General features: G+C 56.9%; 1 protein-coding gene across 1 annotated transcript; it reads right to left on the bottom strand.

Annotated features, from left to right (window-relative positions):
- Positions 1 to 9354: 9354 nt before the first annotated feature.
- On the bottom strand, positions 9355 to 14730 carry LOC141204937 (uncharacterized). The gene is made up of 5 exons (XM_073663978.1): positions 14509 to 14730; positions 14302 to 14425; positions 14121 to 14218; positions 13832 to 13922; positions 9355 to 10626 (listed from the first exon to the last, which is right to left on the bottom strand). Exons 1-5 carry the CDS (start codon positions 14728 to 14730, stop codon positions 9791 to 9793), a joined length of 1371 nt encoding a protein of 456 aa, XP_073520079.1. The 3' UTR covers positions 9355 to 9790.
- Between the last annotated feature and the right edge of the window lie 265 nt (positions 14731 to 14995).

The following is a 14995-nucleotide window of genomic DNA, read 5'->3' as shown; positions in this document are numbered from 1 at the left end:
GGAGCCGACCCGCGTGTACGAGGCGTACGGAGCGGAGCCGCGCGTGTACGAGGCGTACGGAGCCGAGCCGCGCGTGTACGAGGCGTACGGAGCCGAGCCGCGCGTGTACGAGGCGTACGGAGCCGAGCCGCGCGTGTACGAGGCGTACGGAGCCGAGCCGCGCGTGTACGAGGCGTACGGAGCCGAGCCGCGCGTGTACGAGGCGTACGGAGCCGAGCCGCGCGTGTACGAGGCGTACGGAGCCGAGCCGCGCGTGTACGAGGCGTACGGAGCCGAGCCGCGCGTGTACGAGGCGTACGGAGCCGAGCCGCGCGTGTACGAGGCGTACGGAGCCGAGCCGCGCGTGTACGAGGCGTACGGAGCCGAGCCGCGCGTGTACGAGGCGTACGGAGCCGAGCCGCGCGTGTACGAGGCGTACGGAGCCGAGCCGCGCGTGTACGAGGCGTACGGAGCCGAGCCGCGCGTGTACGAGGCGTACGGAGCCGAGCCGCGCGTGTACGAGGCGTACGGAGCCGAGCCGCGCGTGTACGAGGCGTACGGAGCCGAGCCGCGCGTGTACGAGGCGTACGGAGCCGAGCCGCGCGTGTACGAGGCGTACGGAGCCGAGCCGCGCGTGTACGAGGCGTACGGAGCCGAGCCGCGCGTGTACGAGGCGTACGGAGCCGAGCCGCGCGTGTACGAGGCGTACGGAGCCGAGCCGCGCGTGTACGAGGCGTACGGAGCCGAGCCGCGCGTGTACGAGGCGTACGGAGCCGAGCCGCGCGTGTACGAGGCGTACGGAGCCGAGCCGCGCGTGTACGAGGCGTACGGAGCCGAGCCGCGCGTGTACGAGGTGTACGGAGCCGAGCCGCGCGTGTACGAGGTGTACGGAGCCGAGCCGCGCGTGTACGAGGTGTACGGAGCCGAGCCGCGCGTGTACGAGGTGTACGGAGCCGAGCCGCGCGTGTACGAGGTGTACGGAGCCGAGCCGCGCGTGTACGAGGTGTACGGAGCGGAGCCGCGCGTGTACGAGGTGTACGGAGCGGAGCCGCGCGTGTACGAGGTGTACGGAGCGGAGCCGCGCGTGTACGAGGTGTACGGAGCGGAGCCGCGCGTGTACGAGGTGTACGGAGCGGAGCCGCGCGTGTACGAGGTGTACGGAGCGGAGCCGCGCGTGTACGAGGTGTACGGAGCGGAGCCGCGCGTGTACGAGGTGTACGGAGCGGAGCCGCGCGTGTACGAGGTGTACGGAGCGGAGCCGCGCGTGTACGAGGTGTACGGAGCGGAGCCGCGCGTGTACGAGGTGTACGGAGCGGAGCCGCGCGTGTACGAGGTGTACGGAGCGGAGCCGAGCCGCGCGTGTACGAGGTGTACGGAGCGGAGCCGAGCCGCGCGTGTACGAGGTGTACGGAGCCGAGCCGCGCGTGTACGAGGTGTACGGAGCCGAGCCGCGCGTGTACGAGGTGTACGGAGCCGAGCCGCGCGTGTACGAGGTGTACGGAGCCGAGCCGCGCGTGTACGAGGTGTACGGAGCCGAGCCGCGCGTGTACGAGGTGTACGGAGCCGAGCCGCGCGTGTACGAGGTGTACGGAGCCGAGCCGCGCGTGTACGAGGTGTACGGAGCCGAGCCGCGCGTGTACGAGGTGTACGGAGCCGAGCCGCGCGTGTACGAGGTGTACGGAGCCGAGCCGCGCGTGTACGAGGTGTACGGAGCCGAGCCGCGCGTGTACGAGGTGTACGGAGCCGAGCCGCGCGTGTACGAGGTGTACGGAGCCGAGCCGCGCGTGTACGAGGTGTACGGAGCCGAGCCGCGCGTGTACGAGGTGTACGGAGCCGAGCCGCGCGTGTACGAGGTGTACGGAGCCGAGCCGCGCGTGTACGGAGCCGAGCCGCGCGTGTACGAGGTGTACGGAGCGGAGCCGAGCCGCGCGTGTGCGAGGTGTACGGAGCCGAGCCGCGCGTGTGCGAGGTGTACGGAGCGGAGCCGAGCCGCGCGTGTGCGAGGTGTACGGAGCGGAGCCGAGCCGCGCGTGTACGAGGTGTACGGAGCGGAGCCGAGCCGCGCGTGTACGAGGTGTACGGAGCGGAGCCGAGCCGCGCGTGTACGAGGTGTACGGAGCCGAGCCGCGCGTGTACGAGGTGTACGGAGCAGAGCCGCGCGTGTACGAGGTGTACGGAGCAGAGCCGCGCGTGTACGAGGTGTACGGAGCCGAGCCGCGCGTGTACGAGGTGTACGGAGCCGAGCCGCGCGTGTACGAGGTGTACGGAGCGGAGCCGAGCCGCGCGTGTACGAGGTGTACGGAGCCGAGCCGCGCGTGTACGAGGTGTACGGAGCCGAGCCGCGCGTGTACGAGGTGTACGGAGCGGAGCCGAGCCGCGCGTGTACGAGGTGTACGGAGCGGAGCCGAGCCGCGCGTGTACGGAGCGGAGCCGAGCCGCGCGTGTACGGAGCGGAGCCGAGCCGCGCGTGTACGAGGTGTACGGAGCCGAGCCGCGCGTGTACGAGGTGTACGGAGCCGAGCGTGTACGAGGTGTACGGAGCCGAGCCGCGCGTGTACGAGGTGTACGGAGCCGAGCCGCGCGTGTACGAGGTGTACGGAGCCGAGCCGCGCGTGTACGAGGTGTACGGAGCCGAGCCGCGCGTGTACGAGGTGTACGGAGCCGAGCCGCGCGTGTACGAGGTGTACGGAGCCGAGCCGCGCGTGTACGAGGTGTACGGAGCGGAGCCGAGCCGCGCGTGTACGAGGTGTACGGAGCGGAGCCGCGCGTGTACAAGGTGTACGGAGCGGAGCCGAGCCGCGCGTGTACGAGGTGTACGGAGCGGAGCCGCGCGTGTACGAGGTGTACGGAGCGGAGCCGCGCGTGTACGAGGTGTACGGAGCGGAGCCGCGCGTGTACGAGGTGTACGGAGCGGAGCCGCGCGTGTACGAGGTGTACGGAGCGGAGCCGCGCGTGTACGAGGTGTACGGAGCGGAGCCGCGCGTGTACGAGGTGTACGGAGCGGAGCCGCGCGTGTACGAGGTGTACGGAGCGGAGCCGCGCGTGTACGAGGTGTACGGAGCGGAGCCGCGCGTGTACGAGGTGTACGGAGCCGAGCCGCGCGTGTACGAGGTGTACGGAGCCGAGCCTCGCGTGTACGAGGTGTACGGAGCCGAGCCGCGCGTGTACGAGGTGTACGGAGCGGAGCGGAGCCGAGCCGCGCGTGTACGAGGTGTACGGAGCGGAGCCGAGCCGCGCGTGTACGGAGCGGAGCCGCGCGTGGACGGGGTGTACGGAGCGGAGCCGCGCGTGGACGGGGTGTACGGAGCGGAGCCGCGCGTGGACGGGGTGTACGGAGCGGAGCCGCGCGTGGACGGGGTGTACGGAGCGGAGCCGCGCGTGGACGGGGTGTACGGAGCGGAGCCGCGCGTGGACGGGGTGTACGGAGCGGAGCCGCGCGTGGACGGGGTGTACGGAGCGGAGCCGCGCGTGGACGGGGTGTACGGAGCGGAGCCGCGCGTGGACGGGGTGTACGGAGCGGAGCCGCGCGTGGACGGGGTGTACGGAGCGGAGCCGCGCGTGGACGGGGTGTACGGAGCGGAGCCGCGCGTGGACGGGGTGTACGGAGCGGAGCCGCGCGTGGACGGGGTGTACGGAGCGGAGCCGCGCGTGGACGGGGTGTACGGAGCGGAGCCGCGCGTGGACGGGGTGTACGGAGCGGAGCCGCGCGTGGACGGGGTGTACGGAGCGGAGCCGCGCGTGGACGGGGTGTACGGAGCGGAGCCGCGCGTGGACGGGGTGTACGGAGCGGAGCCGCGCGTGGACGAGGTGTACGGAGCGGAGCCGCGCGTGGACGAGGTGTACGGAGCGGAGCCGCGCGTGGACGAGGTGTACGGAGCGGAGCCGCGCGTGGACGAGGTGTACGGAGCGGAGCCGCGCGTGGACGAGGTGTGCGGAGCCGCGCGTGGACGAGGTGTGCGGAGCCGCGCGTGGACGAGGTGTACGGAGCGGAGCCGCGCGTGGACGAGGTGTACGGAGCGGAGCCGCGCGTGGACGAGGTGTACGGAGCGGAGCCGCGCGTGGACGAGGTGTACGGAGCGGAGCCGCGCGTGGACGAGGTGTACGGAGCGGAGCCGCGCGTGGACGAGGTGTACGGAGCGGAGCCGCGCGTGGACGAGGTGTACGGAGCGGAGCCGCGCGTGGACGAGGTGTGCGGAGCCGCGCGTGGACGAGGTGTGCGGAGCCGCGCGTGGACGAGGTGTACGGAGCGGAGCCGCGCGTGGACGAGGTGTACGGAGCGGAGCCGCGCGTGGACGAGGTGTACGGAGCGGAGCCGCGCGTGGACGAGGTGTACGGAGCGGAGCCGCGCGTGGACGAGGTGTGCGGAGCGGAGCCGCGCGTGGACGAGGTGTGCGGAGCCGCGCGTGGACGAGGTGTGCGGAGCGGAGCCGCGCGTGGACGAGGTGTACGGAGCGGAGCCGCGCGTGGACGAGGTGTACGGAGCGGAGCCGCGCGTGGACGAGGTGTACGGAGCGGAGCCGCGCGTGGACGAGGTGTACGGAGCGGAGCCGCGCGTGGACGAGGTGTACGGAGCGGAGCCGCGCGTGGACGAGGTGTACGGAGCGGAGCCGAGCCGCGCGTGGACGAGGTGTACGGAGCGGAGCCGCGCGTGGACGAGGTGTACGGAGCGGAGCCGAGCCGCGCGTGGACGAGGTGTACGGAGCGGAGCCGAGCCGCGCGTGGACGAGGTGTACGGAGCGGAGCCGAGCCGCGCGTGGACGAGGTGTACGGAGCGGAGCCGAGCCGCGCGTGGACGAGGTGTACGGAGCGGAGCCGAGCCGCGCGTGGACGAGGTGTACGGAGCGGAGCCGAGCCGCGCGTGGACGAGGTGTACGGAGCGGAGCCGAGCCGCGCGTGGACGAGGTGTACGGAGCGGAGCCGAGCCGCGCGTGGACGAGGTGTACGGAGCGGAGCCGAGCCGCGCGTGGACGAGGTGTACGGAGCGGAGCCGAGCCGCGCGTGGACGAGGTGTACGGAGCCGAGCCGCGCGTGGACGAGGTGTACGGAGCCGAGCCGCGCGTGGACGAGGTGTACGGAGCCGAGCCGAGCCGCGCGTGGACGAGGTGTACGGAGCCGAGCCGAGCCGCGCGTGGACGAGGTGTACGGAGCCGAGCCGAGCCGCGCGTGGACGAGGTGTACGGAGCCGAGCCGAGCCGCGCGTGGACGAGGTGTACGGAGCCGAGCCGAGCCGCGCGTGGACGAGGTGTACGGAGCCGAGCTGAGCCGCGCGTGGACGAGGTGTACGGAGCCGAGCCGAGCCGCGCGTGGACGAGGTGTACGGAGCCGAGCCGAGCCGCGCGTGGACGAGGTGTACGGAGCCGAGCCGAGCCGCGCGTGGACGAGGTGTACGGAGCCGAGCCGAGCCGAGCCGCGCGTGGACGGAGCGGAGCCGAGCCGCGCGTGGACGGAGCGGAGCCGAGCCGCGCGTGGACGGAGCGGAGCCGAGCCGCGCGTGGACGGAGCGGAGCCGAGCCGCGCGTGGACGGAGCGGAGCCGAGCCGCGCGTGGACGGAGCGGAGCCGAGCCGCGCGTGGACGAGGTGTACGGAGCGGAGCCGAGCCGCGCGTGGACGAGGTGTACGGAGCGGAGCCGAGCCGCGCGTGGACGAGGTGTGCGGAGCGGAGCCGAGCCGCGCGTGGACGAGGTGTACGGAGCGGAGCCGAGCGTGGACGAGGTGTACGGAGCGGAGCCGAGCCGCGCGTGGACGAGGTGTACGGAGCGGAGCCGAGCCGCGCGTGGACGAGGTGTACGGAGCGGAGCCGAGCCGCGCGTGGACGAGGTGTACGGAGCCGAGCCGAGCCGCGCGTGGACGAGGTGTACGGAGCCGAGCCGAGCCGCGCGTGGACGAGGTGTACGGAGCGGAGCCGAGCCGCGCGTGGACGAGGTGTACGGAGCGGAGCCGAGCCGCGCGTGGACGGAGCGGAGCCGAGCCGCGCGTGAACGAGGTGTACGGAGCCGAGCCGCGCGTGTACGAGGTGTACGGAGCCGAGCCGCGCGTGTACGAGGTGTACGGAGCCGAGCCGCGCGTGTACGAGGTGTACGGAGCCGAGCCGCGCGTGTACGAGGTGTACGGAGCCGAGCCGCGCGTGTACGAGGTGTACGGAGCCGAGCCGCGCGTGTACGAGGTGTACGGAGCCGAGCCGCGCGTGTACGAGGTGTACGGAGCCGAGCCGCGCGTGTACGAGGTGTACGGAGCCGAGCCGCGCGTGTACGAGGTGTACGGAGCCGAGCCGCGCGTGTACGAGGTGTACGGAGCCGAGCCGCTCGTGTACGAGGTGTACGGAGCCGAGCCGCGCATGTACGAGGTGTACGGAGCGGAGCCGAGCCGCGCGTGTACGAGGTGTACGGAGCGGAGCCGCGCGTGTACGAGGTGTACGGAGCGGAGCCGCGCGTGTGGAGCGGAGCCACGCATGTACGAGGCGTACATAGCGGAGCCGCGTGTGCTGGCAGGTAAAGCTGCTATACAGACTGTCATGGCAGGTGCAGGCAGGTACGGTTAGTATAAAGACTGACACAGCTAATATACAGGCAGGTGCTGGTAGGCACGGCTGATATACAGGAACACAAGGCAAGTATGGGCAGACAGGTACACTGACTGGCGGGTACTGGGGACCTGACAACTAGCAAGTGTACAGACAACTAACAATACACGTTGCTCAGGCATTGCCTTAAAATTATAATAATTGTCTCCCTGCCATTGGCTGGGGACACTTTAGGACAGCGCGCTGTCCCTTTAAGAAGGAGGGAGCGCGCGCGCACACACACTAAGCACAGTGCCCTAAGCACAGTGCACGGATCTGCGAGCAGTGTGCAGACCTTGGGCATGAGCCGGAGGAGGAAGTGCAGGACAAGGGCCACAGCAGTGAGTGGGTCAGTGTCTCTGCCGGGAGAGTGAAGAAATGTGCAGGGACGTCGGCGCTATAGTACCCCCACTTTACGCCCCCTCTTTTTCACTCCCGCAAGAAATCTCTCCAGGAGGAGGGCACGGATTGTCTCTTTGGGCTCCGACGACCTCTTCTCAGGACCAAACCCCTTCCAATCCACAAGAAAAATGGTTTTCCTCTTACCCTTTTGGTCGCCAAAGTGCTCTGTACCTTGAAAATGTCTTCGGAGCTGACTGGAGCAGAAGCGGTACCTGAATCTTTGAAGAAGAGGACGACATGCTTGAGGATAGACACTTAAAATTAATTAGGGATCTGTAGAGAGGCTGGGAGTTTGAGTTTGTAGGCGACAGGATTTATCTGTTTGAGAACCTTGAACCGATGAAGCGAGGACCAATATAATAAAAACTACTTCATATATTAAAGTGCTCATGGTGCCAGTGCTCATTATAAAAAACGGTCTCACACAGGGCTTGATACTTTAGACGAATTCAGGGTACCAGGTAATTCATCCAATTGCTGGAATTCAAATAATGTTCCCTAGCTGTATAGTGAGATGGACATACTTTGAAGACAGCCAAACCTTATCCCCAGGACGAAACAAAAAGTCGGGTCCAGATGTGTCTTGTCTGCATGTTTCTTCTAACCGTTTAGAGGACTTCAACAAAGTGGTCTTAGTGTATTCCCAGATCTTAGAAAAGCCCTTGATGAGGGATTCAGCAGCAGGAATATTGTTGGTAGTAGACACTGGGAACGGAATATTGGGATGTTGACCGTAGACCACAAAAAAAAACGAGATTCAGCAGACGATTTACTCACATGGTCGTTGTATGATAATTTTCCCTAAGGCAGGAGTTTGGCAAGCACAAGGGCAGATGGAAGGCTGGACAGTGGAGTGACATGGGCCATCTTAGAGACGCGATTCATAACTACTTATGACGGTACACCCGGCCGACACTGGATGGTTGATAATGAAGTCCATCGCGATATGCTGCCAGTGAGCAGATGGAACAGGCAAAGAAAGTAGGCGACCAGTCGTAAGCCGTTTCAAAGTCTTGTCCTGAGCACAGGAGGGAAAGGCCAAGACGAAATCCGCAACATCCTTGCGAAGGGTTGGCCACCAATAATGCCGACATTTTCTTCTGTCCAGCATGACCAGATAATTTAGACGCGTGACCCCACTGAAAGCCCGCTTCCTTTCTGGTTCAGCAACATAGGTTTTTCCTGGAAGGAACCAAAGACAAATCCAGTGGTGAGACAGTAACTATTTTGGAGGGCTCAATGATGTGTTTAGGTTTTTCCTCCTGGTCGGAAGACTAAAAGGACATAGAAGGTGCATCCGCCTTAACGTTCTTATCCGCCAGCCGAAAATAGAGAATGAAATTGAAACGGGCGAAGAACAGAGACCACCTAGCTTGACAAAGATTTAGCCGCTTTGCCTACTGCTGATAGGCTAGATTCTTTTGGTCAGTAAATAACCACCGGATACATCGCTTCTTCAAGCAAAAATTGCCACTCCTCCAGAGTCAGTTTTATAGCCGACAGTTCTCGATCGCCTATCGAGTAGTTGCGTTCAGGAGACTAGAAGATTTTGGATAAGAAACCACCGGTCCCCAATTGACCGCAAGGAGACTTCTGGATAAGAAAGGCTCTGGCCCCAGAGAAAGAAGCATTCACTTCCAAAAAGTATTGATTATTATTGCCTGGTCAATGCAGCACAGGAGCAGAGGAGAAAACCTGTTTTAAGGAGACAAAGGTGTTTTCTGCCTCCACAGTCCATAGCTTAGGGTAGGCCCCCTTGCAGGTCATTGCACAAATAATAGGCGGAATGAATTGGCGGTAATCATTAGAGAATCCGAGAAAAAGCTGGATAGCCTTCAGACCATCAGGACAGGGCCACTTCAGGACGGTGGACACCTTCTCGGGATTCGAGATGATATACCCTGGAAACTTAAGAGAGGTTTGCTTGAAGACGCACTTCTCATACTTGGCATATAGATGGTTCTTCCTTAATCTCTGCAGAACCTGGCAAATATTCCACATGTGTGTGGGTAGATTGGGAGAACCTGAACCTTCAGTTACTTGCCTCCTATTTTAAATACTGTGGTCTGTTACAAAAAAAAAAATGTAACTCCAGCAAAATGGCCACGGCGAGTGCTCAGTAGCATCTATCAGCAAGCGATAGCTGCTATTGCGCATGCGTGGGCGTCATTTTGCTGCAGTTGAAAAATTGTTCTTAAAGACCACAATATGAACTGCGCAAGTGCAGATTTAAATTAGGGAGCAAGTAACCGAAGGTTCAGTGACCTGTCATTTAATTCCATAGGGATGAATATCAGAATAGAGCACCAAATAAAGACAGGCCCACAGACCCGCCCAGAAGCACAAGCATATCATTATCTCCAAACTGCAATCAAAGATTAAACAACCACAAGACAGATTTCATCAACCCAGGTTTCATTTTAATCAGTGTACCGGCGCCAACCTGACAGTGTATGTAGTTTACTTAGCAAAATCCTGATGACAGGTTCGCTTTAAGAACCTTTAGTAACATTACGGTCATATGACCGTGATGTCACCAGAGGTCTTTAAGCAGTCTTAAACTCAGAATAGAAATAGTGAGGGCCCGTAGGAGAGAAAAGTTGCCCAGTTACCCCTCTCCCTTCTTCCCCCTAATACCAGCCCTGCATACCAGCCTGTCTCCTCTTTAGTTGCCCTAGACTCCTGCAGTTAAAGAACCTTTTTGGCATAGGACTTTGCAGGTAACTGTTGTATTTTTTGTATCATCTGTCAATTAAATAAGATTAAAAAAATAATTATTATTTTCCCTTATGAGCTCTTTGAAGATTATGAAGTTGTGTGGGTAAACATTTCCAACATACTAAATATAATTATGATTTACACACAATATGAGTTTTAAGATGGTCTATAAGACTTGATCTCCTACTAAAACATTTCTCACAATCTGGGCATGAAAATGGCTTTTCCCTTGTGTGGCTTCTTTGATGTCTAACGAGATCTACTTTACCCCTGTAACATTTCCCACATTCTGAACATGAATATGGCTTCTCCCCTGTGTGAATTCTCTGATGCGTAACAAAAGCTGATTTACGGCGAAAACAGTTCCCACATTCTGAACATGAAAATGGTTTTTCCCCCGTGTGAATTCTCTGATGCATAACAAAAGCTGATTTACGGCGAAAACAGTTCCCACATTCTGAACATGAAAATGGCTTTTCCCCCGTGTGAATTCTCTGATGTATAGTAAGATTTGATTTCTGCTTAAAACATTTTCCGCAATCTAAACAGGAGTACGGCTTCTCCCCTGTGTGAGTTTTTTGATGCTCAACAAGATTGGACCTCCGATTAAAACATTTCCCACATTCTGAACATGAATATGGCTTCTCCCCTGTGTGAATTCTTTGATGTATAGCAAGATCTGATTTATAATTAAAACATTTCCAACATTCTGAACATGATAATGGCTTCACCCCTGAGTGGGCTCTCCGCTCCTTAATATCCTTTTTGTTACTTTTACTTTGCTTAACATTCTGTAACGAATCAGAAGATAGGACCGGTTGATCATAAAATAGATCTTTGTTGTGAAGGGCTGAGATTATATCTGAAGCAATGGCATGCTCTTCATATGTATCTGGTGGGATACCATGATCATCTGCTTTCAAATCTGAGGATATCATATGTCTCTCTGAGTTCCCGGTAAAGACGTCTGCCAAGAATAAAACAAATATATTTGTAATAATGCAACTTTATCTTTATATTGTTAATGTTATATTTACTATACTGAACAAAAATATACATGCAACAATTTTGTTTTTGCTCCCATTTTTCATGAGCTGAACTCACACAGCACAATGCCACATATATCGCACGTTTTGAGAGAGCGTGCAATTAGCATGCTGACGGCAGTAAAGTCCACCATGAGCTGTTGCTCGTGAATTGAATGTGCATTTCTTTACCATAAGCCGTCTCCAAAGGCGTTTCAGAGAATTTGGCAGTAAATCCAACCAGCCTCACAGCCACAGACCCACGTGTAACCACACCAGCCCAGAACCTCAACATCCAGCATCTTCACCTCCAAGATGGTCCGAGACTGGCCTCCCGGGCAGCTGCTGCAACAATCGGTTAGCAGAACCAAAGAATTTCTGCACAAACTGTTAGAAAGTGTCTCATCTGCATGCTCGCCGTCCTCATCGGGGTCTCCACCTGTCTTTAGCTTGTCATGCTCGTCGGGGTCTCCACCTGTCTTTAGCTTGTCATCCTCGTCGGGGTCTCCACCCAAATGCAGTTCGTTGTCGTAACTGACTTGGGCAAATGCTCACATTCGATGGCGTCTGGAATGTTGGAGAGGTGTTCCCTTCACAGATTAATCCCGGTTTTCACTGTACAGGGCAGATGGCAGACTGTGTGTATGACGTCATGTGGGTGAGCGATTTGCTGATGTCAACATTGTGAATTAAGTGGCCCATGGTGGCGGTGGGGTTATGGTATGGGCAGGCGTATGTTATGGACAATGGACACAGGTGCATTTTATTGATGCCAATTTAGAGATACCATGATGAAATCCTGAGGCCCATTATTCTGCCTTTCATCCACCACCATCACCTCATGTTGCATGATGATGCACGGCCCCATGTTGCAGCATGATGATGCACGGCCCCATGTTGCAGCATGATGATGCACGGCCCCATGTTGCAGCATGATGATGCACGGCCCCATGTTGCAGCATGATGATGCACGGCCCCATGTTGCAGCATGATGATGCACGGCCCCATGTTGCAGCATGATGATGCACGGCCCCATGTTGCAGCATGATGATGCACGGCCCCATGTTGCAGCATGATGATGCACGGCCCCATGTTGCAGCATGATGATGCACGGCCCCATGTTGCAGCATGATGATGCACGGCCCCATGTTGCAGCATGATGATGCACGGCCCCATGTTGCAGCATGATGATGCACGGCCCCATGTTGCAGCATGATGATGCACGGCCCCATGTTGCAGCATGATGATGCACGGCCCCATGTTGCAGCATGATGATGCACGGCCCCATGTTGCAGCATGATGATGCACGGCCCCATGTTGCAAGGATCTGTACACAATTCCTGGAGGTTAAACGCATCCCAAGTCTTGCATGGTAGCATACTCACCGGCCATGTCACCCATTGAGCATGCTTGGGATGCTGTGGATCGGTGTATGCGACAACGTGTTCAAGTCACTGCCAGTATCCAGCAATAATCATGTGTCTAATGAGCATCCTGTGAGGTGGATGGATTATCTCGGCAAAGGAGAAGATCTCACTAACACAGATTTAGACAAATTTGTGACCAGTATTTGAGAGAAAAAGGCCTTTTGTGTGTTCAGAAAAAGTCTTAGATCTTTGTGTTCAGCTCAGGAAAAATGGGAGCTAAAACAAGTGTCGTGTTTATATTTTTGCTCAGTGTAATATTTCTATATGAAATAGCAACATTCAGTTATTACCCAACTAAAAGTGTGATGCCAAAACAGATCTTAATCTATCGATAGCGCAAGATAATGATATTAGGACACTACACAGTTATCTAGCACTTTTCTGATTTCAGTGTTGACCCTTAAATGCACAGAGCAAGGCAGCGCAGTGGAGTAGGACAGCGCCGTGGAGCAGGGCAGTGCTGTGGAACAGGGCAGAGCCATGGAGCAGGACAGCGCCGCAGGGCAGCGCCGTGGAGCAGGGCAGCGCCGTGGAGCAGGGCAGCGCCGTGGAGCAGGGCAGCGCCGTGGAGCAGGTAATGAATGGAGAAGCCCTGATTAAACCAGATGCAAGACTGAATTTATTGATTAATGTATTTGCAATCAGATAATGTAATATTATGTCATGCGGTCGAGGCGGTATATGGAGCCGGCGTCACGCGACCCCGCGCCAGGTGAGGCGTGACTCAGCGCTGGGGTCCCCGCGGTGGTTGCCGAGTTGTGGGCGGGTTACCCCCCCCCCGCGTCACACCCAGCATCCACAGCGCTTTCCCAATGAATGGGGAGAGGCAGAGCGCGCGGTGGATGCCGGGTGTGACGCGGGAGGGGGGGGGGGGTAACAGCCCACAGCCCGGGATCCACCCGGAATGCAGAAGACAAAGACCCACTTGTCGTGACATCAGCAGGTGAAACGAACAAACTTTTCATCGTTTTGTCATCTTTACCCAGCTGGAGTCAGAACAGTTTTTTTGGTGACCCAAGTATATGCGAGCTTGTTTATTGCAGGATATGAGTTGTAGTTTTATACATACAGGTTGTTATGGAAATGGTGATACCAAATATGTCATGTTTTGTTTGTTTCTTTCTTTCAAATTAAGCTCTTTTTTGGAGGAGAATTGGGAATTTGGGGATTTTTATTTATATTAACACTTCTTTTTAGACTTTATTTTTAAAATAATAGAAATTGATTGCTTAGATACAGTAATACAGTGCACTACTTTTGTAGTGCAGTGCATTGTTTGCCTGTCAGTATTATAATACACGGCAGCCTATTAGATCCTACATTTAGCAGAATCTATTAGGTTTGTGGATGTGTACTAATTATTATCAATATATTTTAAGTATATAATGCTATTTATATTGTTTCTTAACCAAAAAAAGTTCACCCAGCGTTTCCATTTTTTTCTAAGATTCTTAGTTATAAAGATTTTATTGGCACAATAAAGGGGCATTCGTTTCATAGAATTAATTAATTTTACAAACTCATTCCAGATATTTTCCACCCGTAGCACTTGCCACCAGCACAGTACCCTTTTTTAACTTAGATAAAGAATACTGCCACTTGGATGACTTTAAGAATCAATTAATATACAGATAACAAATCCTGACAGGACACAGATTATTACATGTAATACAATTTAATTTCACATGTGACTTCTCTGCATTTAGTGGTCACTACTCACCTGGGTGGTCATATGTAGGAATCTCCTCTTTACACCGCTCATCACCCCTCACATATGTCTCTGTAGTATTAATATGGGTCAGATCTTCACCCTGAAACAAATATTGTAAAAGTCACAGACAGATGGAGAAGTCCCATCTATGATCAGCTCTAATCCTGCCATCTCCACCGTTCTCATTACACAAGTATAAAACATATAATACTGGGGGATAAAACAAGACTGAGGACAAGACCTTCACAGCCATCTACACATCATAGGGGAGATCTCATGACACCTTCTCTCCATCTACCTGATGATCCTGAGGAACATTGGGATCTTCTTGTTTACAGTCCTGTGGAAGAAGAGGACGGGGACATCTCTCTGGTGTTGTCCTCTTACTGGATCGATCTGGAGGAAACACATACAGGGACTGAATTCATTCTTTACATACAGATAATTATAGGCCATGTGTATTTAGTCCTGTCTATTACCTGGCGATGTGAGGGGCTGGGGAACCTCCATCATGACGTCCTTGTACAGATCTTTGTGTCCTTCTAAATACTCCCACTCCTCCATGGAGAAATAGACAGCGACATCCTGACATCTTATAGGAACCTGACACATACAATGATACAGTCATCCCCCCGATCCCTTCATAGAGTTACTGTATAATGTCCCAGCATTCCCAGCAGTGTCACCTCTCCAGTCAGCAGCTCAATCATCTTGTAGGTGAGATCTAGGATCTTCTGGTCATTGATGTCCTCATGCATCAGGGGGTGAGGTGGAAGCTCCGTGATTGGGCTCAGGGTTCTTCCCCATCCCTCAGACACAGGGTCCTGACAGCGCTCACTAGAGGTCTTCTTCACTACTGTGTAATCCTGATTATGGAGAGACACATTAATAAATCTCACTACAGACATTTCCAGAGTCCTCACCTCTCCAGTTCTGTCCATCTGTTATTCCCATAGATAAGAATGATGTAATGTGACGTCATCAGAATCTCTCACCTCTCCAGTAAGCCGGAAGAGGATCTCTAGGGTGAGGTGGAATATCCTCTCCGCCATCTTCTTCTCCTTCTCCATCCACTAAGGTTTAAGGTAAATTTTCTAGAAGATGGAAGATAATGATGAGAACGACTGAATCTACAGGATCCTAAATGGAAGGAAGATGATGTAAAATCATACA

The sequence above is a fragment of the Phyllobates terribilis genome, unplaced genomic scaffold (genome assembly GCF_046119375.1).
Source record: "Phyllobates terribilis strain yellow unplaced genomic scaffold, ASM4611937v1 Scaffold_136__1_contigs__length_4911898, whole genome shotgun sequence".
NCBI classification, from domain to species: Eukaryota; Metazoa; Chordata; class Amphibia; order Anura; family Dendrobatidae; genus Phyllobates; species Phyllobates terribilis.
The sequence above is the reverse complement of the archived record's forward strand: the minus strand, read 5'-3'. Positions and strand labels throughout refer to the sequence as shown.

Bases quoted from the DNA above. Each gene is read 5' to 3' on its own strand.
- LOC141204937 (XM_073663978.1), bottom strand. From the start codon at position 14,730: ATGTCTGTAGTGAGATTTATTAATGTGTCTCTCCATAATCAGGATTAC. The intron at 14,426-14,508 runs GTGACACTGCTG...TGTATGTGTCAG, and splicing joins TTGAGCTGCTGACTGGAGAG to GTTCCTATAAGATGTCAGGA. The intron at 10,627-13,831 runs GTGAGTAGTGAC...TATTCTTGGCAG, and splicing joins TCCTACATATGACCACCCAG to ACGTCTTTACCGGGAACTCA.